The sequence below is a fragment of the Triturus cristatus genome, chromosome 2_1 (genome assembly GCF_964204655.1).
Source record: "Triturus cristatus chromosome 2_1, aTriCri1.1, whole genome shotgun sequence".
Lineage (NCBI taxonomy): Eukaryota > Metazoa > Chordata > Amphibia > Caudata > Salamandridae > Triturus > Triturus cristatus.
Genome location: NC_140581.1, coordinates 252,808,420 through 252,832,475, shown reverse-complemented (window position 1 = coordinate 252,832,475; position 24,056 = coordinate 252,808,420). Strand labels below are relative to the sequence as shown.

At 46.6% G+C, this 24,056-nt stretch overlaps 1 protein-coding gene across 4 annotated transcripts in view; it reads left to right on the top strand.

Annotated features, from left to right (window-relative positions):
* The window catches only part of AMACR (alpha-methylacyl-CoA racemase), a 421,886-nt gene extending 398,208 nt beyond the window's left edge, over positions 1-23,678 (top strand). For all 4 annotated transcript variants that reach the window (XM_085630852.1, XM_085630868.1, XM_085630860.1 and 1 more), the window contains exon 6: positions 22,385-23,678. In XM_085630852.1, the coding sequence (XP_085486978.1) occupies positions 22,385-22,794 (410 nt within the window). In that variant the 3' untranslated portion in view covers positions 22,795-23,678. The remainder of the gene's footprint in view (positions 1-22,384) is intronic.
* The last annotated feature ends 378 nt before the right edge of the window (positions 23,679-24,056 follow it).

Genomic DNA, 24,056 nt, shown 5'->3' with positions numbered 1-24,056 from the left:
GATTGCTGCTATAATATCAATATATTTTTTACCTTACGGGGAATTTTAATGTGCGCTTACCTCCACATCTTCAGCACACACACACCGACCTCTGGGGGGACATTGTAGACCGCCTACTTGTGTTCAGGCACGGTCTAGTCGCCAGGCTCTGGCTACATAACATGCGCGAGGGGCGGACGCACAGCGGACGAGCGCAGCTGGCGCAACGCCAGCGCGCCAAAGGCGCGCTAAAGGCAAGCCCGTCTGCGCCCGTCCGTGCCTGTACATCGCCTCTCGCCAGAAACTCTGGTCCGGGGATGCCTCAGCTGCATAGCTATTCAAGGGAAGAGCTACTGGCAGTTAATCCCTCGGTTAAGGTGTGTAGTTTTTCTTCATCAAAGTGTTTGGAAGGACCTTTTAGCTGCAGATGTTGTAGATATGTCTCTTTCATATCATTTTCCCCTGTAATTCCCCCCACTGTTCAGCCTCAGCAAAAGCTGAAAATTCTTCAGCTGAATGTTCGCTCATTGGTTAAACACCATTTAGCAATTTTTGATTTAGTCTCGGAGGAAGCCCCAGATATATTTTTCCTGACTGAGACCTGGCTTAATGAGGACACAGTGGTTGAACCGAATCTTGCATTACCCACCGGTTCTAGGGGTGGGGGCATTGCGGTGATTTTTAAATCTTGCTACACTTGTCTCTTCGTGAAAGAAGCTATTGAGGGTTGTGAGTGTGTTCGCTTTGGTATCACTGTGAGTATGCATCTGACCCTATCTGGCCTGCTGATCTATCGGCCACCTGGGCCTGCTACTAAGTTTTAATCTGCTCTGCTGGAGGCTGTCTGCACGCTCGCTATGGGCACTGCTAATTTTAGTATTCTGGGTGATTTTAATCTGCATTTTGATCTTTTGCAAGATAGTGAGATTTGTTGCTTGCTTGCGGACTTGGCTGCGTACCAACTTAACCAACTGGTTCCCGGGCCTACCCATTCTGCTGGGCATTTGCTGGATCCTATTTTTTCCAACATTTTATCTGCAACTGTGGAGACTCCTAAACCTATGGGTTGGACTGACCACTCATTGGTAACAATGTTCTTTTTGACCTCAGAACCTATTAATAACACCACTCAACCGCTTGTTTTTAAACGCCCATGGCGCAAATTGAGGCTGGAGGACTTTCATGCTTTTTTTGACATGCATCCTCTGGGACCATTTAATCACGTCGAAATGGGATATAGCCTGCTTCGCGATTGGATCACCCATGGGCTAGACTCTCTTATTCCGGCCAAGTGGTCTAGGGGCCGTTCTTCGAACATTAGTCCCTGGTATAATGATTCATTGACTATCTTAAGGAAGGCTTGTAAAAAATCAGAACGTGAATGGAGAAAGGATTATGATCCCATGAAAAAAGCATGTTACTTGGCTATGGTTAAACAATACCACAGATCTATCTGTAGGGTTCGAGCAGCATATTTTGCCAATGAAATCAAGCTCAGTCCCAATCCAGCTAAATGCATTTTTAAGATTCTCAAAGATCTTAGGGCCAATAATAGCTTGGTGGCCGTCATTTCATCCGATCGGCAATGTGAAGACCTGGCTACTTTCTTCATTGAGAAAGTCCGTACCATCTACCGGTCTTTCCCACAAGGGAGCTCTCAATCTTCTACCACTCTTTCTAGATCCTTGTCTTGGCCTTCCTTAACAGTCATACCTAGTATCTCACCGGATGAATTCACTCAGTTGAGCCGGAAAGTTAAATCTGGCTCACCGGCTGACCCTTTAAAGCCGGCTCAGTTTAGGGAATCTTTCCCCTTTTTCTTGACTCCGTTATGTCAGATTATTAATCTCTCCCTCTCTTCTGCCATTGTCCCTGTATCATGGAAGCAGGCATGAGTCTCCCCCATTCTTAAAAAACCATCGCTCAACACTATCAAACCTGAAAATCTTCAGCCTATTTCTCTCCTCCCTTGGGTGGCTAAGATTACAGAAACACATGTGAATAACATACTCACGAATTTTTTAAGCACCAATAACATCTTGGAGCCGTCTCAGAATGGCTTCCGCCCGGGCCACAGCACAGAGACTGCTCTTCTGGCCATGACTGAACATCTTCGGACCTTCTTGATTCCGGTCAGACGGCGGCATTGATCCTGTTGGATCTCAGTGCCGCCTTTGATACGGTCTCGCACGGTATTTTGCTCCAGCGGTTGGAGGAGGTGGGTGTGGTCGGCTTGGCTTTGGATTGGTTCAGATCTTTTCTAACTGACAGATCTTTCCGAGTATCAGCCCCCCCCTTTCTTTCTCGGACCCATTCCATCGATCAGGGGGTGCCTCAGGGCTCGGCACTCGGTTCGTCATAATTCAATATATATGTTCAGCCTCTTGCGGCGGTCGCCAGGCAGTGGGGCCTCACCATGATCTACTATGCGGACGATACGCAGCTGGTGGTGACCCTGGCTGAAGGTTCCACACTGAACACCTCTATTTTCAGAGATGGCCTGGCGGCCGTCGCAGATTGGATGACCTCCAATTGTTTACAGCTGAACGCTAACAAAACCGAGGTTCTGTTAGTAGGGAAGAACACTAGCCTCTGGAGTGAGAGCTGGTGGCCGAGTGTCTTGGGCAGCGCTCCTAATCCCAAGCCTGTGGTTAAGAATTTGGGGGTTTGGATGGACTCCTCCCTCACTTTTCAAGACCACACAAAAAAAGTGTCCGGTACCTATTTTGGTCTCCTATGGGGTCTTAAGCCTCTTCTAAAGTTTTTTGATCCCCCCAACACGCCAGCTGATTGTCCAGTCAGCCATTTTATCTCGACTGGACTATGCTAGTTCTCTACTTTTAGGGGCTAACCAGGCAGAAATAACACAGCTGTAGCGCGTTCAAAATGCTGCCACTAGAGCCTTACTAGGGCTCCCGCGATTCTGTTCCCCTGCCAGTGCTATTCGTAAACTCCACTGGCTTCCCATAACAGAGCGCATTCAATTTAAGACGCTCTTTAATTTAAGATTTTGAAGCTGGCTACTCCTAGTCTACTTAGTAATTTACTCATTCCATATGTTCCTGCGCGTCAGCTGCGCTCCTTGGGGCAACATTTGGTTAAGGTCCCCCGCATTAAACGCCTTCGCGCCGGGGGGCGGTCTTTTCGCTGCTTGGCAGCAAAGCTTTGGAACTCTCTGCCTGCCCAGATCCATAGCATGACCTGTTTATCCGGCTTTAGGAAGGCGATTAAAGCTTTTCTTTTACCCTCTATTCAGCATGCTTGCTTCTTATTCCACTCCTTTTGCCACCTCTCTGTTTTAGTGATTTGGATCCGCTCTCTGATGCTGCAACGCCGGGACGCCCCTTTGCTGGGGCAGCTGTGCGCTTTATAAATCAGAATAACATACCATGTCATTTCCAAATGTTTGGCCACAGGGTTGTTGGCATTTTCAAAATGGACATTTAAATCTCCTATTAATACAAAGTGGTTGTGCTTTAGGCATGAGGGGAATAGCTGAGAAAGCAGTTGAGCACTAAAATCCAATTTGTATCCAGAGGGGTTATAGATAACTGCTCCCCGCGTGTTTTATGGTCACCACTGGATACTCGGAATGCTAAGATCTCATGCTTCCCTAGCTGCCCCACTGATTCAGGGAGGCAGGTGAACCGATCTTTAAAGAGCAAGGCTATTCCACCACCCTTCCGACCCTGTCTGTCCTGTTTTAATAGTTTGTAGCCAGTAGGTAGGGTAGTGCCGACATCGGGAGAATTATTATCGTCTATCCAAGTCTCTGTGATAAAGGCTAAGTCGGGCTTTATCTCAGCTGATAAATCCCATATCTCGAAAGCGTGTTTGGGCACTGACCTGGAGTTGACATAGATGCATTTAAGGTGGAGACCAGACTGGTCATCAGTTATTCTATGTGACCAATCTGGAGATACATGGCTACACAATTTACAGCTGAGGCATGAGAAGGGACCCTCCATGCTCCCTGGGGAGGCTTTGGCACAATACGCCTTGTTACATGGCATGAGTTTAGCTAATTCAGTGAGTTTTTATCTCAAATAGCGTCGGCGACTGTCAAGATCTGAATTAGGAGGGGCAGGGTTCCTGGCCCCCTGGTCCCAGTCAGGCACGGACGGGTGCAGACGGGCTTGCCTTTGGCGCACCTTTGGCGTGCCGCGACCCCGTTTTTATGGTTGCCCGTAATAGTCATTTGCCAACTAGACCGCTGACCCCCACCACTGCTGCTTCCGGTGACTTCCGGTTCAGCAGTTCCTGAGTCACGATCTCGAGCCTTCCCAAAAGTACTACGTGCAGGTAAGCTGAATACGCTTCAGATCAAATTCAAATTCAATTATAAGGTTTAACAGTTGACAGTTCTGGCTAAAATGTCTAAGATAATTTGTATTTAGTTAAATCAGTGTGCAAGTTTAAAATACGCCGATACTCTAGATAGAGCAGGTAAAATAGGTTAAGAATGAGTAAAAAAACGCAAAGGGTGAGCTGTCTCCCTTAAGATAAAGGCAATCCTTGTTGTCCTTTGCAATGCAGCCCTGTTTTTATGGCTGCCCGTAATAGTCATTTGCCACCTAGACTGCTGACCTCCAACACTGCTGCTTCTGGTGACTTCCGGTTCAGCAGTTCCTGAGTCACTAGCTCGAGCCCTGCCGCCTCCATGGCCTTAAATTTCTGGAACCATCTCAAAAGCCTTCTCTCAAGATCATTAAGAGGCTTTGCTGAGAATTTTCTGAATTTTTTAGCCTGATTATCTGGGTGTAGGCAGTAGCTGCGCCACTTGCGAGGACAATATGTGTAAATTCTCATCTTTTCACAAGCCTCACAAGGTTTGAAGAAACTTCTCAAAAGATTTAATCTTAAGAATGATACACATTTCTATTTTTCTTAATCAGAAGGTGGTAATGGAGGAGTTGGCACATTTTAAAGAAGTGGCTTTAATAATGAATTCTGAGTTAAGACGTAGACTTACATAATTTTATGCAAAAAGTGTTCTTTCCTCCTTAGTACTACGGTGGACAGGGAAGGACATAATAGCTAATTTGTCCGTTTTTTGTGCTGTACAAATCCTATTCTTTAACACAATCGTAACCTGCTACAGAGACATTCCAAACGCTATCACTTAGCAGGAAAAACACCACGTTTAATTAAGCCTGTTAAGTTAATTTGATATCCGCTCTTACACATGGTCGAGTTCACTGTTAATTGCTGTTAATTGTTCTTACAGGTTAAAGTCCATTACTTATAATTTTGTGCTTGTTATTCCCATAACCCCTGATCACTTTATTTGCCAGGCTTGGACTCTATATAGCGTCATTTGGTTCTCTGTCCAACAAATGTTGCAGCCACATATGGAGCACCTGTTCAGCAGAACGAAAGGTCAGCAATTCATTTCTCACCAGTCGTCTAAAATAAGCACAACCTTGCAGCGGACACAGGAACAGAAAGAAACAAGTTTACTTTGCTGTGAACCATTCATGCGCTGTCTGAAGAATGAAAGACCTGCATGGTGACGTCTGTTTCATCTGTCGGTGATGATGGCCCATATATCCTGGTCGTTTCCTTTTAGAGATGGACAGGCATGTAGTGAGGTATGTCGGGTACAGTTGGGGGTTAAACTTGTTGTATATGAAGGCTATCTTGGTGCAGAAAAACTGTGAGAGCTTGTTGCAGAGGTCCAGTGAGAGGATGTTATGCAGTGGAGGGAGCCCCTGGGGATTTGAAGGTTTCTTTGCTGCTGTTAGTGCTGGCCCAGATATGGTCTGCTAGCGCAGTTCTTTTTGTAGACTGGATCTGTTGATGATGGCATCTCAAGGCGGATTTGAAGGAATCTTTGTCCACTGTATCATGGTTCATTCTCCATCTGCGCTCTAGTTGTTTATAGTGGCGTTTCGTCATCCTCAGTTCTTTGTTCCAAGTGGATTGTCACAGTTAGGGATCCATTTGTAAAAATTGTTGATATCTTCATATTATGTTACTGCTATGTTTGGGCCTGTGTAGTATCAGGGCAGAGGTTCAGTCTTCCTCTTGGGTGGTGTTCCTGTTTGAGCAGGCCGGTTTGGCTGTGGTAGGTCTGCGTTTTTGTGGGACAAGTGTGCTGAAATTGATGAGGGTGTGGTCTCTCCAGGTCAATAGTGTGGGCTAGTCCGCAAAGCTGTTGTTGAGAGTGGTGAATGGGTCCAGGAGGTATCTGGCTGAGTGTATGGGTCTTTTCACATGTTGGGTGAAGCTGAGGTTCTCTAGGTCTTCTAGACGTTTGGTCACGTTGGAGTTGGTGTGGTCATTCAGGTGGAAGTTCAGGTCACGGAGGAGGATCAAGGCGATGGACTTGAGAATGAGTGAAGTGACGAAGTCTGCGATGGTGCTCGAAAAATTGGTATGTGGACCTGGTGGTCTGTAGATGAGGCTGTCACTCAAGGTGAAGGTGGTTGTGACATGGGGATGAAACAAAAGGTGCTCCATGTTGCTGGGGGGGGAGGGGGCAGTTAAGGTGGTTCAACTAATAGCGTCCTTGGAGATGATGGCAATTCTGCCTCTGGCTTTGCCTATCTGTCCTGCCTGGTGGTCTTGTAGCCAGGAGAGATGTTTGTGGCAATCCTGGGGCAGAAGCCAGGTCTCCTTGAGGAACAGCAATTCCGCTGGGTGGCCGTGCAGCAAGTCCCAAATCTCTGTGGCATTTGGTGTTGAGCATACAAATGAGTGCGGAGTGCTGTGTGAGCGGAGGCTGGTCAGTGTGAGTGAGGGGGTATTGGGTGTTGTCGGCACAAGAGTGGTACACAGCGGTTGTGGGGGAATGTATGCACGTTTACAAGAGCCGCAGGAGAATTCTCCCTCGAGTTTATGTGGTGTGGCACAGCAGCAGTGCAGCGAGCAGCATCTGGTTGTGGTAGCAGTGTAGCAGTAGGAAGGACCAGGGCTCTGCACACAGACAGTCTTGTATTTGGTATGCCCCCTGCTTTTGGCCGCCATTAAGTAGGTTCTTGGAGGGGAAAGGAAAGCAGGGGCATGGTGGGGCAGTAGGCTCGGGCTAGAAGTGCTACAGGGAAGGCAGGAAACAAGGTGAGGAGCACACGGTGGGAGCAGGATGGAAAGAGTGGGAAAATGTGAGAAGAAGGGGGGGAGCAAGAAAGACCATGGAAAACGTTGCCAAGGACCCAACAGATACGAGAAAAAGGAGCTAGAAGGAGCAACCAGGGAAAGAAAAATTATTCAGACACAAACTGGCGAGAGTGAGAGAGAGAAAGGAGGCTCAATAAGAGTAAACAAGTAAAAAGAATGCAAGAGTGAAAGAGAAAAACAAGCTCTGAAGAGTGAAAGAGAGATAAAGATAGGCCAGAGAAAACTCTAGTGTGAATGAAGGAGAAAATTGAGCATGGCAAAACAATAGTGACAAAGGTAGAGAGCAAGCACAGAGGAGTGAGGGCATGAAAGGGAGGAAATACAGGCGGAAATGAGTGAGACAAAAACAAACATGTTAAAAAAAAAAAGGAAGCAGTGAGGAAATGAGCAAACCTGGCGAAGAACGCAGGGTGCGAGGGAGGGACAGAAACAGAGAAGCAGAAGAATCGAAGCGGAAGCCTCTGCACACTGATTCAAGATATGCCTGAACTGAGGTTCAGGCACAGGAAAGTCATAGGGAGCCTAGGTGGTACCTGCTTAACCCTATATGTGACATTGAAAATCAATTATAAGGGACTTCAAAGGGTGTCAAAGAAATTTATATAAAATTGATGCTCATCCTGGTCTTTCATTTTGGCCCATTATCATGCCGAGCTTAAGCCATCATAACCTTTTAAGGGCTGGCATTATTTTCACCAATACCTTACTCGTTAAGAGCCCTGAAAGACAAGGGCCAGCATCCAGATACTACACTATGGTGGTCAGTGCTGAACAAGGTGGCAAAATCACATTAGTAGGTCTCTACAGTCAGTAACACCAAGAATGTAAAAGAAGCGAACCAGACACTTAAAAACGAAAACACATAAACGTGAACATGAAGCAATAAGTAACAAAAAATCAGACTGGACTTGACAAAACATTGGCAAGGCACCAATCCTCATGACTGCAGAACAGACCCCCAAAAGGTAGAAACCAGGGAATGTTCTGAACGTAGGAGATTAATGTGATTGTTAGACCTGGCACCATTGGCGTAGGTCTCCCCTGCATTTTTTGCCTTTGGCTCTTGTGTTTTTGTTGTATGTCGGACTCCTTTTTGCTGGTCTAGATGCTTTGGGCACTTTGCCACTGCTGTTCAGTGCCAAAGTGCAAGTGCTCCCTTTGTAAATTACTGTTGTGGATTGGTGTTTCCATGATTGGCTATTTGATTTACGAGTCAGGCCCTAGTAAAGTGCACCGTGTGTGCCCAGGACCTGTAAATCAAATGCTGCTGGTGGGCCTGCAGCACTGACTGTGCCACCCACAGAAGCAGCCTGTAAATGGAACTCTGGCCTGCCATTGCAGAGCCTGTGTGCAGTCTGGGAATGCCATGTCGACTTGGCAAGTGCACACACTTGCCAGTTCCTAAACCTTCCCTTTTCTACATATTAGTCACCCCTAAGGTAGGCCCAAGGTACCCCTCTGGGCAGGGTGTATTGTATGTGAAAGGTAGGACATGCCCTTATGTTTGTGGCATGGCCTGATAGTGAACTACTGCCAATTTCGTTTTTCACTATTGCAAGGCTACCTGTTCCCAAAGGACATAATTGGGAGTTTGTTTATAACATCTTATAAACATAACTGGCCCTGGGAACAAGGTAGGAAAATAAAAGTTTAGTATGCCTGAACTCCGAATGTTAAAGTGCATCCTTTAGTGAGGGTGGTTTTTACATTCTGTGTTTGAAAATACCACTTTTAGAAAGTAGGTATTTTCTTGCTTAACCATCCAGTGTGCTTCTGCTAGGTTTGGTTATTGCATGTCTGGCTTTTGGGTGACAGGGGCTGAAGAGGGTCAGGCTCCAGAAGTCTGGTGAGTCAGGGCTGGGCTGAATGGGCCTGGGCTGCATTTAGAGTAGGGGGAGGAGATTTAACTTTCACCTGAATGGGCCTGGTCTGCCTTCAACAATGCTGTCTCCACCTCCTGCTAGCAAGCTGCACCAGTGAGGACAGAACTGGTTTTGGCTGGACACAGACACTCTCTGCCTTCAGAGAACAAAGGATTTTGGGGTATAAAAGGAAAGGCCCAGACCCCAGACTTTTAGATCACTTCTGAGAATCCTGAGCAACCTTTGGCAATGAGAAGAGCGGAGAAGCTGAGGAGGAATACTGTCCCTGTGCTGTTTGCTGTCTGGGGTTGGCCGGCGGTGGCTACTTGCTGCCAAGGAAAGGAGAAAAGGACTTTGCTGTTTGCTTTGTCAGCTGCTTGAGGGAAAGATCTCCAAGGGCTTAAACCTGAGCTTGCCTCCTGTTCTGAAGTTTCAGGGATACAAAGACTTAACCACCAGCTCCCCTGAATTTCCTTGCTGGGAATTCTAATCTGCAAGAGGTGCCTAGTGCTCTTCTGAACCTCTAGAGACTGTTTTCCATTGGGAGCTGGAAAATTGATGCAACTTAGAAGCGAGACGCATCCGCACCTGTTCCCGACGCATCGCTGAGGAAACCATCACAGCCCCTGCCGCGTCTCGAGAAATCGCTGTACGCTACATCGAGTGCACCGAGGTCTGAGATCATCGCACCAAGTTCGACGCAAGGCCTGCTGTGCGGCTGCCCGAGTTCACGCATCGTCACCGAATCGCCGCATCAAGGCGCCAAGTCTGTCGCAGCATTGGGGGACGCAGAAAGAAACCGACGCATCACCTCCCCACGCAGTAAGAAACTGACTCATCACATCCTCTTCAGTAAGGAACCGACGCATCACCTCCCCTTCACTGCAGTAAGGAACCGACACATCACCTCCCCCGAAGCAAGGAACCGATGCATCACTTTTCCTAAGTGTTAGGAACCGACGTATCACCTTCCCTGTGGCCCGTTTTGTTTGTTTGCGGTGAAGCATCCCAGGTACTTTATGAGAAAGGTGTTGCATCTGCAATTTGTTTGTACTGAACTATTTTCTAACATCTGAAAGTCATGTTTTGAATACTGTATTGTGGATTTTTGTTGCTTGGTCTTGTTTTGGTTTAGATAAAGATTACTTATTTTTTTTAAGTGGTGTGGTGTCCATTTGTTGTGTTTTCACTGTATTACTGTATGTGTTCACAAACGTTTTACACACTGCCTCTGAGATAAGCCTGTCTGCTCGTGCCAAGCTACGAAGGGGGTGAGCAGGGGTTATTTTAGGAGTGTATCCCCCTTACCCTGACTAAAAGCAAGGGTCCCTATTTGGACAAAGGTACCTCTCCCTGCCAACTAGAGACCCCCATTTCTAACAGTGATGAAGGTGAGTAACTTAATGTAGGTTGCATTTCCTTACCTAGCTGTTTCATGCAGATTACTCCTGCTGTGACCCAGAAGGCATATGCCTCCATGTTACTATGGGATGGTCTCTTGGAACAAAACACAGATTCACACTTTTCACATTGGGATGTTTTATACGCTGCCTAACCAACCTATATCGTATAAAACGCAAGCAGACTCCTCTATTCTTCTTTGCTTCTAGCCATGTGTGTCTTCCCCGCTTTTGTCAAAGTTGCTGAGAGGAACCTGATTGATCTACAGACAGCATGCTAGGGTTCCAGTCTGACACCTCACTGATGCGCCCTAACCAAGCAACCCCACACATACACCTGGGACTGCAGCCACCACTGCACACAGGTGCTGCTGAGACCGATGAAGGGATCAGAGATCTGGATAGCGCATCAGAAAACGTGCAGTTTCTTTAAGAGAGCCTTTTGGTTTCTTTGTATTGCTGGTGGGTGGTGAATAATGGCCCGCTGAGCAGTCTGAACGGTGGACTCCATGTGGGCATTATTCCTTCTGTGCTCTCTGATGACATGGCCTCCATACTGAAGTTTGCCCACAGACCGCCTTCTGGTGCTCTCTCTTGTTACATCTCCACGCGCTCTCTTTCAAGCTGGTCACGTCTTCAGGACATCCATGAAAATACCGCAGATTATGACGGGGACCCTTCTATCGCCCTCTGGGTCTAAACTGAGCACACCTATGTTCTCCAAGTTAGAGCATGGGGCCTTTTACATGCCTGTGCCATCCCCATAGAGGCTTAATGGCAGATGTACGGTGAACTGTACTTACCCCCCCTGAAAGCAAAGTCCAGAGAAAACTCTCCTTTTCTGAAGTGAAGCCAGCGAGCACGTGCATCAGCAGAAAGGCAAATAAGTGAGAATAATAGACCATTCAAGCTTCTTGGGTATTAATGGCAGGCAAGCTGTTCACTTTCAAAACTAAAGTGTGCAACACTAAGCAGCGAGGAACAAAATACAGGCTCAAGCAAAAACATGTCAGACTTTAGACCAACTGAAATAAGAGCGCAATTGACGCGGTGCAGACCGAGCACAAAATTGTAACACAGGAAGAAGCAGAAGGACTCCTGCTTTATTTCCCGTAAGTAGTGTGGCTGTGAAAGAACCAATGACTGTAAGTAAGAACAAGCATTGGCAAAGCCAGTAGGTCTCACCTTTGAGCTCTATTGGCAATGTTTTGTAACCATGCTGTACAGCATTGCAGATGCTGTGCAGTGTGGCTGAAACTTATTTTCAAATGTGCTATGATGCAGCCAGGGAGAATGGGCTTTTTTGTTTTTTCACGTGCATTAGCTCTGGATGCATCATGGATATTTTTTAATTATTATTATTTTTACGCAATGCTGCACAGCTGGCAAGCGGCTATACAGCATGGCTACAAATCATTGCTTAAGTCGTCAATGCCCATGCAGCACTGCATGAATAAAAGGCAATTGCAGAGCCAATAGTCTCAAAGGCATTAGCAAAGACCTGTGGGCTTTGCTAATGCTTATTAGGTCTCAGCACAACACCCCTGTAATTCTGAGCAAATCAGTTAATCTCAACATGCATGAAAAAGGTAAAGAAAAAATGACATTAGGCAAAAAAATCCAATCACAAAGAAAGCAATTGTGCCCATGTCTTAGTGAAATACATTTGGAGGCAGATCACATCTGTTGTCGCAATAAATATTCATTTCAAAGGAGAAAAGAGCTCATTTGAAGTGCATGTGACATAGTAAAACGTAGCTACAAATGGCAACAGATTCAACAAGGACAAGAAAGAAGATCATATAAAAGTACCTCACTCAGCGCGATCAGTGGAAGGATAGCAATCAAGATGAAGCAATCACTACTTCGTCCATGTTCCAGCCAAAGGGATAGGAAGTGAAGCCAGCGTGCGATGGCCAGTAAGAAGGCTGCAAACTAAAACTGACAATTAAACCAACTAATGTTAAGCAATAGGCAGGCTGCAAGCCCCTTGATGTATGTAATAGCTCATGCAAGTGAGAGCGCTTACAGTGCATGTCCTGCCGCAGGTGAGACCTAAAAATAGTGTTGCAGCAGTTGCATTTATGCACATGTGAAGGAGAGAACCTATTGGCCAAATTAAAATTCAAGGCATCTCAATGGGAGCTCCTATGAAAAATAGTTTAGGGTAAAATTTGAACAGAAAAGTATTAGTTTGACCAGGAAGAAATTAAGATTTGTGATCATTGCTCTAAGAGACCCAGTAGATACCCATCCCGACCCACTATGCAACAAGGGCTAATGCTATCAAATAATTAAGCCCTGCAGAATCGCTTTATTAATACATATTAATTCACTCTGGTGCACAGGAACAAACAACTTTTACTCTGGGAGAAGGTGAAACAGCCTCCTTCACCCCGGTTGATCTGATCATGGGATAGAGGAGTGGAAGACACAAAACTAATTAACAAGACAAGGCTGTGATACCTCGTCTCCAGTTTTTATTGATGCCAGCAAGATGATAGAAGACCACCTATGTAACCCCACTGGCCAGCCAGGTATACCAGTTGATGGGAGCCTATTGCACATTCCAGGCTCTGGACTTTGGAAAGCCACCACTTGTGAAACTTTAGTATGGCCTGCACAGAGGACTGATGGTGAACCTCTTTTGCCTGTCTACATGTAACTTTTAAGCCATGAGCATCAGCGCCTTGAGACCATAGCGGGTGAGTAGTGCGCTCTACAAAACCCTGATTAATTGATTGAGTGGCTTTAAGCTGGCATGAACACAATTCTGGTTTCCTCACAGCCTACATTTGTAGCTAGAAACTGCCCACCAGGTTCATGCATGGTGGGACAACCTTAGATCACTCTAGGGTATTTTATGTCCTCCATGACGTCTACATAAGGTATTTAGTGGCGGCTGCCGCAATACTGAAGTGGGTGGGGGCGGGACAGGGGAGTAATAATAAATGTTAAAAAACGTACCTGAGTACACAGCTGCCTCAGTTCTCTTCTCCGGCTCTCCTTGAGTCCCAGCATGCACTGGGGCCCTCCCTACACTGCTGGCATCGACTCAGTCTGTCAGCTGTCATTTTATTTTTCGCTTGACTGACTGACCAGTGTAGCAACGCTTCTCCGCCACTATGGAGGAGCCGCCCCAGGATGGGAAACGGTCTTTACAACACAGGCTGAGCCATGTGTGCCGTTTCCCCGTAAGCGAAACCACGCTTGCCTTAACCACGCATATGCGTGGTTAAGGCAATGCGCTGTCTAGATACTGGGATGGGCGGGCACAAGAAGAGGAGGGCTTGGGAAAGGATATGTGGTCTGGTAATTGCGGCTGGGTTTTTTGGGGGTAAGGGGGTAGTTTTTAGGACGCAAAGTTGGAGGTAGTTTTTAGGGCTCAGGGGGTGGTCTGGGTTGTTTTTAGGGGTCAGGGTAGATTTTTGGCCGGGGTGGGGGGATTGGGGTAGTGTTTAGGGCTCAAAGGGGGTCGTTTTTTTTTTAAGGCTCGGGGGTCAGAGAAGTTTTTAGGGCGCGGGGGTCAGGGTAGTTTTTAAGGCTCGGTGGGATCAGGTAATGTTTAGGGCTGGGGTTCATGGTAGTTTTTAAGGCTCGGGGGGTCAGAGTAGTTTTAGGGGCTCAGGGGGGTTGGAGTAGTTTTTAGGGCCCAGGGGGGTAGGGGTACTTTTTTGGGCTCTGGGTTGTGTTTAGGACTCGGGGTCAGGGTAATTTTTAGGGGTTGGGGTAGTTTTTAGGGTTCAAGGAGGTCGGGGTAATTTTTTGGGCTCAGGGTTGTGTTTAGGACTCGGGGTCAGGTCATTTTTAGGGGTCGGGGTACTTTTTGAGCTCAGGTGGGTCAGGATAGTGTTTAGCGCTCAGGGAGGGGTGGGTAGTTTTAGGGGCTTAGAGCAGTGGGCTCGGGTGTGAACTTTACCAGTCATGCCTTTACCACGAAATTGTGTAGTAAAGGCATGCATGGTAAAGGAAGGTGTTAATCAGATGCATTTGTTGTTCGGGCAGCGCTATGTTATGTTATGTTATGTTATGTTATGTTATGTTATGTTAATAATTTCTTATAGAGCGCACGTTCACCAGGAGGTTTCATGGCGCTAGCTCTAGCGTGTGCAGGGACCAAGCAGGCGTTACTTGTGGGCCTGAGTGAATAGCCATGTTTTAAGCATTTTCCTGAAGCCTGGGAGGTTGTTGCAGGAACGGATTTCCAACGGAAGGAAATTCCATAGTCTGGGAGCCAGAGTCGCAAACCTGCATCCGCCCTGGCGGTGAAGCTTAAAAGACGGGACGGCTAGGAGTTGGAGGTTGGCGGAGCGGAGGTTGCGGGAGGGGATGTACCTTTGAAAAAGGCAGTTGATGAATTTAGGGCTGCGGCCATGGAGGGACTTGAAGATAATGCAGGCCGTCTTAAACGCAGTGCGTTGGGGGATGGGGAGCCAGTGGAGGTTTTTTAGCAGGGATCTGGCAGATTGCCATTGCGGTTGCTGATGGATAAATCTGGCCACCTGGTTCTGGACCAGTTGGAGGCGATTGCTGAGGAAGAGTGGAAGGCCCAGGTATATAGAGTTGACATAGTCCAGGCCTGACAGTACCAGGGCTATTACAACCTGGATCAGGGCCGAGTGGGTGAACATGCGACTGATCTTTCTGATCCTGCGGAGCTGGAAGAAGCAGGAGGACACAACCGTGCCTACCTGGGTCTTTAGAGATAGATCATTATTGATGATAACCCCTAGGCTTTTGACCAAGGAGGATGGGGTGGGAGGAGCGCCAAGTTCTGTAGGCCAATAGTGTGGGCCCCAGAGGTTTTGGCTGTTCCCATTCAAGACTAGCTTGGACTTACCAGGGTTCAGCTTCAGATGGTTTTGGTCCATCCATTGTCAAATGTGAAGCATGGTACCCTGGAAATCCCGAATTGATTCAGGGGAGTTGTCTATTGTGAAGATCAACTGGAGATCATCCGCATAGTTAAAGGTGATAGTATTACGTTCCTTCAAGGACTGAATCAGGGGTATCAGATATAAGTTGAACAGCAAAGGGGACAGCGAGGATCCCTGAGGGACCCCACATGTTGTGGGAAGCTTAGGAGCAGTGAAAGGGGCTAGGCGTACCGCTTGAGTGCGGTTGCTGAGGAAGGACCTGATCCAACTGTGGGCTGAGTCGCGGATGCCGGCCTGTTTGACACGGTCCGTTAATATGGCATGGTCAACCGTGTCAAATGCGGGCGAGAGGTCCAGAAGGACCAGGGCCTGAGGGATTCTTTTATCAGCTTTTCTTGTAGGGCATCCAGTACTGCGAGAATTACTGTCTCAGTGGAGTGAGCAGGGCGGAACCCTGCTTGATGGGGGTCTAAGTAGTCAAACTGCTCAACAAATTTAGACAGACACGTTGCTACATGAGCTTCAAGGACCTTCGCCAGAGGGAAGCAGAGAGATGGGCCAGTAGTTGGAAAGATTTTGGGGGTCAGCTCCTGGTTAATTTAGGAGGGGGACTACGACTGCATCCTTGAAGGCTTTGGGGACCCTGCCCTGAGATAAGGATTTGTTGTAGAAGCATGCATCGTTTAGCCATGCATGCCTCTGTCATACACCCCCCCTGGATGTCCTTCTTGCAAACCAGATACGCCTGATTACCAAACTCTTAAATTAAAATAGAATTCCAAACCTGCCTGTTTTTTGTTGCGGCAAACACCCTTAGCCGCTGTCCTGGAAAGGTAAAATACAACAAGAAGCATAGAGTTGCACATCTCCCTCAATTTTGTTTCTCTCACACAACCCTGGAGTGCCTCCCCTAGAAGATTGTGAGTTTTCTTGTTTGTTTTTATAAAATTGTTGTTGCTATTCTCTCTTTCTCAAATGCCTGACACGCTTTCCTGGACAACTGGACCCTTTACTGATACATATACAGCTCGAACTGAGCACTATTGCATCCAAGCAATGGGCAAGAGTTTGATACAAAGGGAAGTACTTGAAATACGTTTATAAAGATTCCTGTAAGGGAAAGCTCATAAAACTCTATTTAGTCTTACCTGTTTTTCTTCTCTAGGTTCTATGAACAACATCTATCCTCCTTCTCCGCAGGCCTTCAAACCTCTGCAGGAACTTGGGCATTTCCATAAGTTTATTAACTTATTCTCATACTTAAGAGAATTCGGGAAATTTGGGGAACCATATTAGTTTCCCAAAGATTCTTGTTGTTCAAGAGTTTTGCTGAATTGTTGCCTCCTTCTCTATTGGAAAGGAGTCTTACATTTTCCTCAATGCTATGAGCACTTGTATAACCTATTCTAAAATATAATGGGCAATGCAGTATGTGTCATGGTTTAATTTAGTATTGTGCCTGGAATCCTCGTATAAAAACCTGTCCCTATTGTTATTCTTACATTTTTGTGACCTAATGACTTAACCATAATAAGAAAATATCATGGGCAGAGGTAACGGTTAGACGATACATATTTTTCGAGGATCGTTCTATTTATTCAACAATCTCCTCTGTAACAGAAATGCTCCAGAGAATATAAAAAATGTACAATTGTCAAAGGCTAACCTCTTTACTTTTACTAAAGAAAACGGGATAGTATATGGCAAGATCGGACTCTAGTACCGTGCACACGATCTGAAATGCATGCAAGCGCTATGTACAGTGCAGCAGGCAAGGGGAGTGTGTGGGTGCATCAAATAGTACCTCAATTACTCGGGGAGCAGCGGACAGGCATAGATTAAACTTGAATTAATCAGTGCTTAGTCCCTGCTGCACAGTCAGCGTCAAGAAGTTACATTTCATCCGCACTGGCAACTTACAGAGCCAGTAAAGAAGAGTGATGTGAAGACAACAAATAGTAAGTCAAAGGCGGGCTCCAAGCCCTTTACTGACTACAGCAGCGTCTCGCAGCAAGTCGCATGCTCAAGCGCTTGCATTCGCAGGCTCAACCCTAAAAAATAGATTGACCAAGAAGGCCTTTTTTCCTCGCAGCTGCTCAAGCAATCATATTAGTTTACTCAGCATCAACTGATGTTGAGACTGCCATTACACAACTTGATCCCCACTTCCTCATTGTTGGACTTGGTCCTTTTTGCAGGGTCATCCCAGAACCTTTTGCCTTTCTCCTGGTATTTCTTCTGACCTAGTGTTGGTGGTTTTAGGATTCTGGGCACTTTATCACTGCTGTTCAGTGTAAAGTGCATGTGTTCTCTAGGGTAAACGTGGTAAGATTGGTCTGCACCTGTTTGGCATATTTAATTTGCCTATCAGTCCCTTGTAAAGTGGGATCTCATATACCCATGGCCAGTAAATTAAATGCTACTGGTGGGCTTGCAAGCGCTGCTTGGGCCACCCACCAAAGTAGCCTCTCAAACCTGTATCAAGCCTCTGCCATTACAGGGTCAGCGCGCACAGTTTACTGCTACTGTGATATGGCACATAAAGTGGTTACCACGTCTGTGATACCCCTTCTACTACATATCTGTCACCCCTAAGGTAAGCTCTAGCTAGCCCTATGGGCAGGGTGCGCTGTAGGTAAAAGGTAGGACATGTGCCTTAACTGTGTGGCATGTCCTGGTAGTGACAAGCAGCCATTTTGGTTTCTTACTAATGTGAGACTGTCCTCTCATAGGAATGCAGTGGGGATGCCCTGATATGTGTTTCAGTGGTAATTCCTGACATGTGAGGAGTAGCGTGGTCAAGTTTGGTATATTTGGAATAGTGGTAATAAATGCTGCGTAATGGTGTTCGCAGATTTATTATCACTATTTTAGAAATGCCACTTTTAGAAGTGGACATTTCTGTGTGCTATGTGTCTTTGTGCCTCTCCATTGTGTATTGCATGTTTGGCTCTGGATGACAGGGGCTGGGGAGGTGTAGTGGCTCCAGAGGGGCTGGGTGAGTCAGTGCTAGGCTGAATAGGCCGATCTACATTTGGAATAGTGGGAGGAGTGGCACCTGACCCTAAATAGGACTGTGCCTGCCTTCCACAATCCTGGCTCTGCCCCCCTGTGGTGTGTCCTGGGCCAGAGCCCACACTAACAAAAGAGGTGTTTGTGCACATGTAAAGAAATGTGTAAGTGCCCCCAGAACTGGTTTGGACCAGGCACAGAGCCCTGTGCCAGGGAGATAACAAAGACATTATGTGGTATAAATATTGAGGCTGTGACCCCATGTAAAGAACTTTGTGCTTACTTGGACTGGAAGGAGCACTCTGTCAGGGGTAACCGCCATGGGACCCAGTAGCGGCCCTCTACTGGGAGGCCCTACGTGCTGGCCTTCCTGTGCCCAGGTCTGCCCTTGTGGACTGGGGGCCAAAGAGCGCTGTCTCTGAAATTGAGGGCGGGTGGGCGCTTTGGCCTGACCCAGGAACAGATGAGTAGGGAGCGCTACTTTACTGCATTCTGGTGCCCCTGAAGAGAGGGGGTCTTGCCCACTACAAGCGAGTCGTGAGCGCTTCAGCTTTGTTGCACCTTTGAGCCCAAGAGGGAGGCTCCTGCCTCAAAGCGCGTTGTGAGCGTTTCATCTGTGTTGCACCTTGGAGCTCAAGAGGGAGGCTCCTGCCTCAAAGCCCATAGTGAGCGCTTCATCTTTTGCCCCGGTTGTGACCAGGGCGAGAGCGGCCGAACCGCAAGAAGGAATCTAGCATGAACGAAGGATGCCTGACCATGGGTGGGGCTTCCTTGAAGGAATAGGAAGCGGACATGTGTGCCCCAGAAGAAGGAAGTTCAGCCGTGCTGGAGGCGAGAGGAGAGCCTCACGAGCCCCAAGGAGACAAGAGAAGCGGAGCGGAGCGAACTCGACAGAGACTTCGCTCCGGGTCCTACCGCATCGGCCCTCTGCTTGTCAGTGGAGGAGCGGCCAGGTATTTCTTCAAACCCGGGTCGCAGTGATGAAAGTCTCCACAGTTCTGACCTTGTGCAGCTGCGCCGCAGGGTCGTGGACAGCTGCAGCTGTACCTAATAGTGGGGGCATCTTGGCTTGCGGAAATCGTACCAGTGGCCCCGAAATGCAGTACAGGTGCTCCAGCACTCCCCCATCCTAAAAACGGGGCTCGCATTCACGAACGGTAATGTGGATGCCTCACTGGTGGCATAATTTGGGCCCAGTGGTTTGCGCAATGACGGCCGGGGTCCGGGTCGCGGGTCATCTTCAGATGCACAGCGGTGCTGTTCTTAGGACGGGGTCAATATGTCTAGCCATATATTTAGCCCTACAGGTGTGACCTTGAGGCCTGCTTAGTGGCACTGTGTTTCCAGTGATTAGGGTGTGGTTACAGGCATTTTGATGAAAAGTGCCTAGTGGCACAAGTGATTTGTGTAATGGTTGTAGGCATATTTGATGGCTTGGGATTTCCCTAATATGTGTACGCTACAAGTGTTTACTCTGGGGCACAGGGGATAATGTGTTTACATGAGGTGCTATGCTAAGTGTACCCTGACCAGTAGTTACTGGTTGTTTTCACTACCTGTGAGTTGTGATTTTATAACAGTGGCCCGATTGGCCCTGTACTGTATATAATCCCTGAAAAAATCATGCCTAGTGCCAGGTGGCACATTGTACATATGTGATCATGTCCTAATGTGTTTATGGGTAATACAAAGGCAATTTTTGATATAACCTTGTGTGGAGTTTCCTTTGTGGTGTGCTTAGTATGTTGCTGCTGCTGTGTGAGTGTGTGTGTGTGTTGCGCAAACGCTTTACACATTACCTCTGGGATAAGCCTGACTGCTCGGCCAAGCTACCAAGGGGATGAGCAGGGGTTATCTTCAGTGTGTAACTCCCTTGCCCTGACTAGAGTGGTGGTTTCTGCGTGGCTTAGGAGTATGCTCTGGCCAACCAGAAATCCCATTTCTAAAACTCATAATATAAAACAAATTAAGATATAAGGCAGTAGGATATAGGTACCCTGATCCCTTGGCCCTTGCACAGGGCACCTACTGCAGACTCTTGTGGCAAGATGAACAAGCATTTACAATGCAACGGTCTCGGCATTGTTAAAGTTAGAGCTATTGGCATTGCTCATGACAATGCCGTTTCTTTAAATGTTTTAAAAACAAAAACATAAATAAAAATAATGTCATGAGCAATGCCAATAGCTCTAACTTTACCAATGCCGAGACCATTGCATTGTAAATGCTTGTTGTCCTTCCATGGCTGCTGATGCCGCGCGCGCCACAACAGAGCTCGTGCCTGCCTGGGCCGAAGGAAAAATGTCATCCGATCCCCCACACCCCGTCCTTGCCGTGAATGGGGCTTTGTTTCTCTGTCTCGAGCCCACACTGGAATGGCTGGTAGGGCACCTCAAAGGGCAAATTAACACGCCTGCATCCTCGATTGTATCTGTCTGGCCCAGTGGGCGAAGGAAAGAAGTGGGGGAGGGAATACGTACGTTTGAATCACAGCCCCTTAAACACACTACAATGGAGAACGGTGGATTCATTCACCCGTCCTTAACGAGAATGTCAACAGAGAGAACAGAAGCAAACAAGACAAAACTGAAGAGGAGAACGGCATGTGACCGTGGTCCAGGAGGAGAAATCACAACACTGGACGGAGGGCTTTACAAGGCGTCTCCGGCAGGGAGAATTGGGTGGGGGGGGGGGAGAGAAATAAAGGCGTTGTAGAACTTAACGCCGCCCTTCCTCCCCAAAAAAATATCAGAGAAAAGCGATCGACAAACAGTGAATCTCGGCGGTAAGAATACATTGATAAGTGACCTGGATTGCGCATCCACATGCCTTAAGATAAATATACCGTCATGGTACGTGCACGTGACGTTAAGTATATCAAACCTATACCTGTCGGTGTACACTTTGCCAACACTTTGGTCGCCGACATCTTTGCTGTGAATGTGACAGTTTTCCTCTGCATCCTGCCACCCCTGGGTGGGTCCAAGAAAGCCTCACCTTCCCTGCTTATAACAACACTGGCCCTGTGTGTACATGCTGCCGGGAATCGCCCTGAACACCACCGCCTTTCTCCGAGGCGAAGCAGAAATGCCTCGGAGAAAGGAAGCGGCGTTTCCGGATTCGGGGGCGTGTTTTTCTCTTCTCTCCTCTTGCCATTGGCTGGAGGAGAAAATGAGAAAAGTTGAAAAAAACACGCCCCCGAATCCGAAAAGGACGGGGCCTGTTCGGAGTGACGAAGCTCTTCTCCAATGGCTGGCCAGCATTCAAGAGGCCAGCCAATGGAGAAGAGGGGAGAAGAGGGGCGGGTGCAAGCCCCTCTTCTCCAAAACATAAAATCTCTGACTTCCGGTTCTGCCTTCGGCAGACCGGACGGTCCTCGACCTAAAAATGTGGGGTCGGGGTGGGGGAGTCTGTGAGGGGTTGACTGCTTGTGAGCGTTTTGCGCAGGGCAAAGGCTGAGCCCATGGCCATGCACTGCTTATGACCTCACATATTACGTCATTTGTAACATGTTGAATGACATAACCCTGACATTTTCCAGGAAGTGCTGAGGTGGATGAACATGTTTTTGGAAAATGTTCATTAAGATTAGTTAGCCAGTACCAGGGTTACCAGCCAAACAAAAATTGTTCTTCCTATGGAAATTATGACCTAGCTGTAACTACACAGTTGCGACCTTAGGGCTCCATGGTTTCACAAAGGATGACTGGCTTCGACTTTTGTTTATTTTACTATGGAACTCCTTGATTAATTTTAGTATGTTTTTTGAATATGGTAGGGGTAGTTCATCCAAGTGGAAGTAGAGCTCATTTCAATCCTCTGTTGGCCAGATGACAGATTATCTATTTCCCTTCTTGAAAGTGAATTGCTTTTGGAAGAATCGTTTTATCAGTGGAGACAGAAGCCTGCAATAACGGGAAACATTTTTATTTAAACGCCTGACTGTACTCAAGAAAACTAAGCCCACAACTAGCTTAGCATAAACATAAATAAAAACACATTGTAGTCGCCAGTAAAGACAAAAAGTGTGTAAAAGAAATATTACACACATTTTAGAATACAATAAACTCCCATGTATGTGTTTTTATTATTTTACTTTGTTATATTTTATTGATTGTGTTATGTTTTGTTTCAGGTCTCAGGCTTGATGCAGATAAATTACCCGATCAGATGAGTGTACCAGACTGGGATGAAATGAAGACAATATTTCAAGACACATTTTCGAAGAAGACCCAGGCAGAGTGGTGCGCGGTTTTCGAGGGCACGGACGCGTGCGTGACCCCTGTGGTGGAACTTGAGGATGCCGCCCGGCACCCGCACAATGCGGACCGGGCATCCTATTTCAAGAACGATGAAAACGAAACCTGCCCCGGGCCTGCCCCCGTCTTGTCAAGAACCCCCGCTGTCCCCAGTAGAAGACGGAACCCCTTGATTGGCGAACATACGGAAGAAATACTTTTAGAACATGGATTCAGTGAGGAAAAGATTTCTGAACTGCGGTCTTCCGGATCCATCGAATGCAATAAGCTACAATCTAATTTATGAACCCCAACCTGAGTGCCTTGGGATACTAATGTGGAGCTGTGTTGAAAAAAGAATGAATGGTTAGAAATCTTTTCACCTTAAGCTCATGTATGATTTGATTCTGGTGATCTACACACAATTGTATATTCTTTTTATTTCAACAGTTTTATTCTGAACCAAATTGTAGATGTTTCTTGCTTATCTAGAATTTTTGGTGTTCTCTGTTTTTTAAGAGTGAAAGTTTGTTTATTTGACATTGGAAACACAAAATACCTTTCTAATTAGACTTTTATGATTAGGTAGTTTAAACTATCGTTGTAATGTTACCAATTTTACAAGATGAACTAGCTGTTCGAATCCCAGTGTTGGATTATCTAGTTTTTAATTCGTGTGCTTTCCAGTGAACCAATACAATTCTCAGACCAGAGATGGGCGTGCATGGGATTGTTCATCGGGGCCCAGAATATATTTTTTAGCCAGCCCTTCCAGCTCTATTGAAAGATATCCATTATATACTACAACCATTCTTCCTCCCCACTTTTTCTCCGATTGCAAGGCTTAAACTCGTGCCATAATGTTTACATTTATGTTGTTGTGTCAACATGAATAACTTTAAATCCCATTTAAAAGTAGGCATTGCTAGTTTCAAGCAAGGATCGGTTTTCAGACAGAAAGATGAAACATATTGCATTTTTCAAAAGGGGACTCGAGATTGGTCTTTTTTGGATAAATCATTCTAAATCCCGAATTAATGATTTAAACGTTTTGTTATAAAGGAATGGTAGAAAACCTAGTTCTATAACTTTGCAAGTCACGTGATTTGTAAAAATGGTAATATCATTTATAAGTTTGATGCTTGTCATTTTATTGCAATTATTTATAATAAAACATGATATAATGATCAATTTGCTGAAGCCTGGAAGCGTCAATCCACTTGCCCTCAACTTTGGCGAAACAGTAACTAAATGGTGACTGATCTCTCAAAGAGGCAACATATAGATTGTGCCTAAGATGTCAAGAGAGGAGTCCATTGGGATCCAAGAAGAGTTTCTTGACACTTCCTCCCAGGGAAGGACTATCTGCTGAGTTTCCCAGATTTAGTGTACTGGCTGAATGTTGGCATTTACCATGCCATAAAAGAGGTATGAATGAGGGAACCCCACATGCATTTCCCATGCATGCCTTTACTCCGCTGTTACTACCCCATGCATTCTTTTACCACATAAGTTGTTACAATGACTTGCCTTTGGGGGGGAGGGGGCACTAGACTTTCGAATAGTATA